Source organism: Chiloscyllium plagiosum, chromosome 12 (genome assembly GCF_004010195.1).
Source record: "Chiloscyllium plagiosum isolate BGI_BamShark_2017 chromosome 12, ASM401019v2, whole genome shotgun sequence".
NCBI classification, from domain to species: Eukaryota; Metazoa; Chordata; class Chondrichthyes; order Orectolobiformes; family Hemiscylliidae; genus Chiloscyllium; species Chiloscyllium plagiosum.
Window position 1 is genome coordinate 9364577 of NC_057721.1, and position 8176 is coordinate 9372752.

At 44.2% G+C, this 8176-nt stretch overlaps 1 protein-coding gene across 1 annotated transcript in view; it reads right to left on the reverse strand.

Annotated features, from left to right (window-relative positions):
* The window catches only part of LOC122555485 (guanylate cyclase soluble subunit beta-2-like), a 48316-nt gene extending 42224 nt beyond the window's left edge, over positions 1 to 6092 (reverse strand). Inside the window, exons 1-2 of the mRNA XM_043701511.1 lie at positions 5801 to 6092; positions 3424 to 3497 (exon numbers count right to left, since the gene is read on the reverse strand). Of these exons, the coding sequence (XP_043557446.1) occupies positions 3424 to 3497; positions 5801 to 5803 (77 nt within the window). The 5' untranslated portion in view covers positions 5804 to 6092. The remainder of the gene's footprint in view (positions 1 to 3423; positions 3498 to 5800) is intronic.
* Positions 6093 to 8176: the final 2084 nt, after the last annotated feature.

Here is an 8176-nt window from a genome sequence, read left to right on the forward strand (position 1 = left end):
GGACTCAGCACCGTCTTCTTGACCTATAATCTTCTTCCTGACCTCTCCGCCCCCAACCCCTCTCCAGCCTATCACCCTCACGTTAACCTCCTTCCACCTATCGTATTCCCAACACCTGTCCCCCAAGTCCCTCGTCCCTACCTTTTATCTTAGCCTGCTTGGCACACACTCCTCATTCCTGAAGAAGGGCTTATGCCCGAAACGTCGATTCCTTTGATGCTGCCTGACCTGCTGCGCTTTTCCAGCACTGTACTCCTGTATCCCTGTACTCCAGTACGTGTGACAATGAAAATCTAAATCAAACACTCCAACATGTTTTACTCGGTTCATAGCTCTCTGCAGACATTTAGAAAAATAGCCACTTTGGGACAGTGCCTGAACTTACCTTGAAAGCGCAGTGTGCTGTCTCGGTTGACATTGCTTCACAACTTTTTGTCTCCGAACTGACATTGTTGGAGTTGATTTGTATAAAAACCCCTCGCTCTTTCCTGACCCAAGGGAATCAGAATGTTTCTCCAACTCCAAAGTGGCAATGGTCTTCCAGATGTAGCTACTGTTGCAATCCTCATAGAATCCCAAAGTGTGGAAGCAGACCTATTGGCCCATCGAGTCTACACTGACCCTCTGAACAGTATCCCACCCAGATCCAATCCCCTATCCTAAACCTGGAACCCTGCATTCCCCAAAGCTAATCCACTAGCCTGCACATTCCTAGACACTATAGGACAATTTAGCGTGGCCAATCCACCTAACCTGCACATCGTTTGAATTGTGGGAGGAAACCAGAGCACACAGAGGAAACCCACACAGACACACGCAGGCACAGGGAGAATGTATGAAACCCACGCAGACACAGGGAGAATGTATAAACCCCACACAGACAGTCGCCCGAGGCTGGAATTGAACTCAGGTCTCTGGCGCTCTGAGGCAGTGGTGCTAACCACTGAGCCACCGTGTCACCCCATGCACCAATCTGTACAAAGCAACTATCTGTCCCACTCTGAAAGCATGTCTCCTTCTCTGTGGATAACTAGCTAATTCTGAAGCTGCTTGGGAACAAGATTCCCTTAATGCAGGATTTGGAGGTACCAGTGTTGGGCTGGGGTGGACAAAGTTAAAAATCAGACACCAACAGATTATTGTCCAAAGGTTTATTGGAAGCACTAGCTTTCGGAGCGCTGCTCCTTCATCAGGTGGTTGTGGAGTATAAGATCATAAGACACAGAATTTATTGCAAAAGTTTAGAGTGTGATGTAACTGCAATTATATATTGAAAAAGACCCAGATTGTTTGTCATCTTTTAGAATGAACATTTTGGTTTCAGTTCTTTCATGTAAATCACAGAACTTTTTCAAAGTTATATTCTCAAGTGAACTTTAACAATTGGTATCGTGTCGGCCTGCAACACATTATCAATGAGGATGAGCACCTTGCTAAGACCTTCCACAGGCCTCCACTTCTCGCCTTTAAACAGCCACCAAACCTCAAACAGATCATTGTTCGTAGCAAACTGCCGCTTTCAGGACAAATCCATACAACCCTGTCACGGTAGGCGCTGCAAGACGTGTCAGAGTGTGGACACGGATACCACCATTACACGTGGGGACACCTCCCACCATGTAAGTGGTAGGTATTCATGTGACTCAGCCAACATTGTCTATCTCATACGCTGCAGGCAAGGATAGCCTGAGGCATGCTGTACTGGTGAGACCGAGCAGATGCTACGGCAACGGATGAATGGACACCACACAACAATCAACAGATAGGAGTGTTCCCTCCCAGTCGGAGAACACTTCAGCGGTCCAGGACATTCGACTTCGGACCTTTGGGTGACCATCCTCCAAGGCGGACTTTAAGATGGGCAACAATGCAGAGTGGCTGAGCAGAGGCCGATAGCCAAGTTCAGCACCCATGGGGATGGCTTCAACCGGGACCTTGGGTTCATGTCACCCTACAGGTGACCCCACTGCGCTATACACTCTCACACACGCACAGACATACTCATAGACAGACATACACACATGCAGACACAGACACACAGACACTCCTACACAAACACTCCTACAGACACACACACCCTCCTACAGACATACACAAGCTCTCTCTCATACGCTCACACACACACTCCCACACTCACATGCACACCGCACCCTCTCACAGACTTAGACCCCTTTATGCTCACATTCACACTCATACACACACTCTCTCACAGACACTTATAAACCTCCTGCCCACACACACAAAAACACACACATACACATATACGTTTGTTGGGTGAATGTGTACTTGCAGAAATACATTTTATTTTGCTCAAAAACTGCATGAATCCATGTAAGATTCTGTAAATTCATTTTTTAGATCAGAATCAGTCTGACCATTGTGACACAGACAGTCTCACACTGGTCACCTCATATCTTCAATGCAATGCATTACCTGAGCTGACATGACACCAATTGTTGAAGTTCACTTGAGAATGTAACTTTATTAAAGTTCTGCAATTTACATATGAAAGAACTGAAACCAACATGGTCATTATAAAAGATGAGAGACTTAACAAACAATCCAGGTATTTTTCAATATATAATTGCAGTTACATCACACTGTAAACTTTTGCTATAAATTCTGTGTCTTACAATCTTATACTCCACAACCACCTCATGAAGGAGCAGCGCTCCAAAAGCCAGTGCTTCCAATTAAACCTGTTGGACTATAACCTGATGTTGTGTGATTTTTAACCCTTTTATGCAGGTTTCCAGCCCAAAATGCAACTTTGTCATTTATGCCTAAGGGTTTCTCCTAAGAAAGCTGACCAATAATTCCAAATGATAAAGAATGACTATCATTTCTGGCAGTGCGCTAATTTCCAACAAGCGAAACAGAATGCTGCAAATGCTGGGAATCTGAATTGAAGCAGAAAATGTTGGAAGAGCTTGGTAGGTCTGGTAGCTCTGGTGGTAAAACAAACAGTTAATGACTCAGTTCAATCACTTCTCGTCAGAGCCCAGAAAGGATCATTCTCACTGCCTTGGGAAGGAAGGCAACATCATCAAAAACCCCTCCCAGCCCAGCTTTAATCTCTTTCAACCTCTTCCTTCAGGTTAAATATTCAAACGCTTAAACACACATACCAATACATTCAGAACAGCTTCTTCTCTGCTGTTATCAGACTGCTGGATGGACATCTCAAATTTTACATTTTAATTTTGATCTCGCTCTTTGTGCAACCTCTCTGCAGCCCTAACACTGTATTCCTCGCTCTGTTCTGTTACCTGTAATGCACTTTGTACGGTATGATCTGCCTGTACTGCATGCAAAACAAAACTTTTCACCGTACCTAGGTACATGCGACAATAATAAATCAAATTAAATCAAATGGACACCGATGAAAACTAAAAAGCAGTTAACGGAATCATTAACACACACCTCAGGGCCTCCCACGTATCTTCACCAAAGTTTTCCACCACCAATGATTTCAGACAGGTATTGATGAACCCGTACTGTAAAATGAAAACATACTGAAGTGGTGATCTATTACTCTTCTTATGAAATGGGATTGAGAGAAAGCACAAACTGACAAGCATTTTATGTTCCTGAAGTTTCAGGCATCAGTCACCCCACATGCGACAGATCTGCTGATCTCACAGTGAACTTACCAATGACCTTGCAATCCATTGAACTGGAATGAAGAAAAACATCCTTCTAATTGATGGTTTGCTGCAGAAGGAAAGGGGTTTCTGCTCGGGGAATATGTGTATTGCGGAACTAAATTAAACATAAAACCGTAAGGTGACCAAGGCAGAAAATTCAAAGTTAGCAAACATTCTGGGAGTGGAGGGGGTTAGGAAAAGGGTGGTGAGTTAGCTCTGTTCATTAATGATGACATCAGTTATAATGATTTGTTCTAACGACCAAGATGCAGAATCAGTTTGGGTAGAAGCCAGAAATAGCAAAGGTTAGAGCTCCCGGTGAACGTATGGGTCCCCTACCAGCTAACGGAATGTGCAGGAAGACGTAATGGGGCCTGACAGAAATTTACAACGATGATCCATACGTCTGTACCTTGGCTGTGTCACCTTTGGCATACTGTGATCCAATAGGCTAATCCAAGCATTGGCTTATCTACCTGCTGATGGTGATGGTTGTCCCATCAGCCTCCTTCATCACCAATGCTGCAAATGGCCCTCCTGTCCTTTATACATTTCAAACAATGGATTAGACTGCCCTTTTCCAAATTTGACTTGGATTATTTTCTTTACCCACGGACAAGGTAGTGGAATTCTGAAATTGGGGGCTGCAGACGCTGGAGGTTTAGTTGGAGTTTTGAAGATGAGGGTTGACTGACTGTAGCCGACACTGACTGACACTTCAACCCCAGGGCAACAATGTGGACTTCTCCAGTTTCCTCATTTCCCCTTCCCCCACCTCACCCCAGTTCCAAACTTCCAGCTCAGCACTGTCCCCATGACTTGTCCTACCTGCCTATCTTCCTTTCCACCTATCCACTCCACCCTCCTCTCTGGCCAATCACCTTCATCCCACCCCCATTCACCCATTGTACTCTTTGCTACCTTCCCCCACCCTCCTCTCTGACCTATCACCCCCATCCCCATTCACCTTTTGTACTCTATTCTACTTTCTCCCCACCCCCATCCTCCTCTCATTTATCTCTCCACCCTGCAGGCACTCTGCCTGTATTCCTGATGAAGGGCTTTTGCCCGAAACGTTGATTTTCGTGCTCCTCGGATGCTGCCTGACGTGCTGTGCTTTTCCAGCACCCCTCCAATCTAGAATCTGGTTTCCAGCATCTGCAATCCTTGTTTTTACCTGACTGTAGCTGGATAACGGCATCATTGGATATGAAGGTAAGGCAGGTAACCCAAGGCTGAACAGCCTCCTCCTGGTTTTGCCTACTGGTAACTTTTATCCTGGCATACCAGTGATAAGCAGCCTCTCTGTTAGGGGCCACCTCCCAGATTGTCAGCCAGAATTCTGGCTCCTTCACCTGGAAACGCTGGATACCAGAATCATCCCACATGCTGCGGTTTGATGTTTAACAGTAAAAAGTGGGAGCCACACATAAGCATTCGAGGAAAGGCGATTACAGTCAGCAGGGGGAATGCTGTTCTTGAGAGAAAGTTTGGGACGCCTGAAACAAAATCAAAGAGTTTGCACTCTTTAGCTAATAGTGCAAAGTATTTATCATTCTTTCCACAGGTTGCTTGAAACTGTCCAAGTCTAAAATTTCCCCCTCGACTGACCCATGCCAGGCTAAATATTCATACGAAGGAAGCAGGAGAGGAAATATCCTGGCTGTCACTATGCAACTAAGTGAAAATGGTTTGCTTAGAGACACTGCACTTCAATTTTCGACATTTCACCCAGATGTCTTTCCAAACCCAGATTTAAGACAGATGTGACCTCTTATAAATCTCTGGAATCTTTTTGTTCCCCTTAAATCAAAATGTTGCAATTTTTAAACTCCCATCCAGAGATGACTTCCCTCCCAGGACCTGCTTTTAAAAACCTCAAACATTTCTGGTGACCGCTGCACAGTGAGAGCTGTTTCCTCTCTGCCCTGTAAGTTCACACATTTCCTATCTCCTGGTTGAAAGGATTTGAAACCATTGGCTGTGGGTGTAGAAAGACTGTAGGTTGGAAAGAGGGAGAAGGTGAGGGGAAAGGGAAAAACACAGCAATGTTATGAGAGAGAGAGGGGGTCTATCAGCATTGGGGAAAGGATCAGATCAGATGGGGTGGGAGTGGGCAAGTTCACTGAGTCTGGGAGTCACCATTCACTTACCATGTCCACAGTTCTGGCAGCCTATGATCCCAGTCTCAATGATGTGAGCTCAGCACAGTTCCTGTCTAATACCGACTCCTCCTCAGTCTAGACCCTCTGGATGGCCACTTCCAGGCGGGGGACAAGTTAGCTCAGGGAGAACTGTCTTACAGCAGAAATTAAGCGGGGAGCACCTCGTTATGTTAAGAAGGAACAGTCCTCTCAATTCACACGTCCTTCCTCAAGTTGTTCAGATTGTCCCTCGCAGATCACCATCATCCCCGCGCTCCTCGTTAACAAATCCGTGCCAAAGTCAGCCCTGTCACTGCATGGACATCTGCTGTTACAGTGGGGCGGGAGGGAGGCTGGAAATGACTGTGGAGTTTGCTCCCAGGTCGACAGAGATATTTCCAGCCTGAAACTTCCTGTAACAGCCAAAACCAAACTACACGAGATCTTCAGTTCTTGTCAAAATTGTTGCATAAAACCATACAACGTTTATCAAATTCTGCAACTATTGTGACCATGTTATATTACAATAAAATGTTCTTATTGCATGTGACCGACCATACAGTAATGCAGTTACACTACCGTGCTATAATAATATAGTAGCATTCTACAAAAGGCCAACATTATAATGCTCATACTCACAGTATTCAAACAACGCTACGGTAAAAATACAAAGAAAAATGTTACAGTTAAATAGGCAATTAAGTGACTCTTCATTTGTGTCATGCTATCGAAAAGCCATAGGTATTAAAAATATTAGAAATAAAATATTAAATTATGCTACGTGAAAAATGTCAGCGCTCATTCAATGTCTACAAAACCACAACTATAAAATATTATAGTGATATATTGCAGTTTCTAATAATATATAAATGATATCGAAGTAATACAATTTGGTGTATTTATATAGAACAAATTGCAACTACTTTTAATATTAATTGTTATTAAATCGTACTTAATGGGATTGGTAGTTATGTAAGTCTTGTGAACTGATATATTGCTCCAGCTGTGAGCAACACCATTTTTTTTGTTATATTGTGATCAGGTTAGATTTTCCCCAGGTGACAAAAAAAAGTCTCTTATCTGCAGAAGAGCTTTCGGATGTGCTGTCATCGTGTGTTCAATGTGTGGAGGTGCAGGCTTTTCTCTACGGAATTACTCTTTGTGAAAGCGGTTACTTCACCATCCGTACACAAACAGAAACTGCTGGAAAAGCGCAGGAGGTCTGGCAGCATCTGTGGGCAATGTTTCGGGTCCGACTCTAAATTGCTGGATTGCTTTGAAATGTAACAGGGAGAATTGAAGGAGATAATGTTGCAAGTGTGACGGGCATGGACTTTGAAAGGCACCTATTGAGTGGCACACAACAGATTTGTGAGAAACGTTATTTAATGGGATAAACGGGACAGAGGCAACATGGATATAAAATTGGCGGAGTGATAGGAAACAGAGGGTAATGGTTAAAGCTTTGTCATGGAGTTCTCCAGGGTTGGCATCAAGATTCTTCACTTTTCCTGGTCTATGTTAATGAGAGAGATCTTGGAGTGCAGGGGACATTTCCAAGTTTCCAGATGATTCAGAACTTGAAAGCATAAAAAACTGTGAAGGCAACAATGTCGAGCTTCAAATGGATATAGAGGCATTGGTGGAGTGGGCGGATAGGTGGCAGATGAGGCTCAATGTACCTCAGTGTGAGGTGATGCCCTTTGGTAGAAAGGATATGAAAAGACAATATAAATAGGGAGTACATTCTAAAGGGGGTCTAGGAGCAGAGGGATCTGTGTGTATAAGTGCATAAGTCATTAAAGGTGACAGGACTGGTAGAGAGAGCAGTTAATAATGTACCTGTGTGTTTTTGCATGCAAGTAGTCCTGTTTTGTAGCTTCAACAGTGGGTTGGCACCCTCTAATTTAACACACCTGGTGCTGTTCCTGGCAGACATTATTGTCCTATATTGAAATCTTCGGACTGTTCTGTATTAAATAACCTTAAGCAGAGTGCCCTCCCCTGAATGCGAATACTGAAATGAAGCCATCTGCAGAATCCACACTTTCTATTTCCTATTGGGAACTTAAGCAAGTTCAACCCAATGGATTGCCACAAGCACTGTGTTTAAACTTGAGACATAACTAAGAGAGGTGTAGGGATACCCATTCCTCAAGGAGGGTGGGAATGGAAGGTGATCCATTCCCTCTATTTACTCCCCAATACTGCAAAGGTGTGTGCGTGTGTCTGTGAGTGTGTGTCTGTGAGTGTGTGTTTGTCTGTCTGTGTGTGAGAGTGTGTGTGTGTCTGTGTGTGTATGTGTGCTTGGCTGTGAGTGAGTGTCTGTGAGTGTGTGTGTGTGAGTGCGTGTGTGTGTGTGGTTATGTGTGTGAATATGTGCGT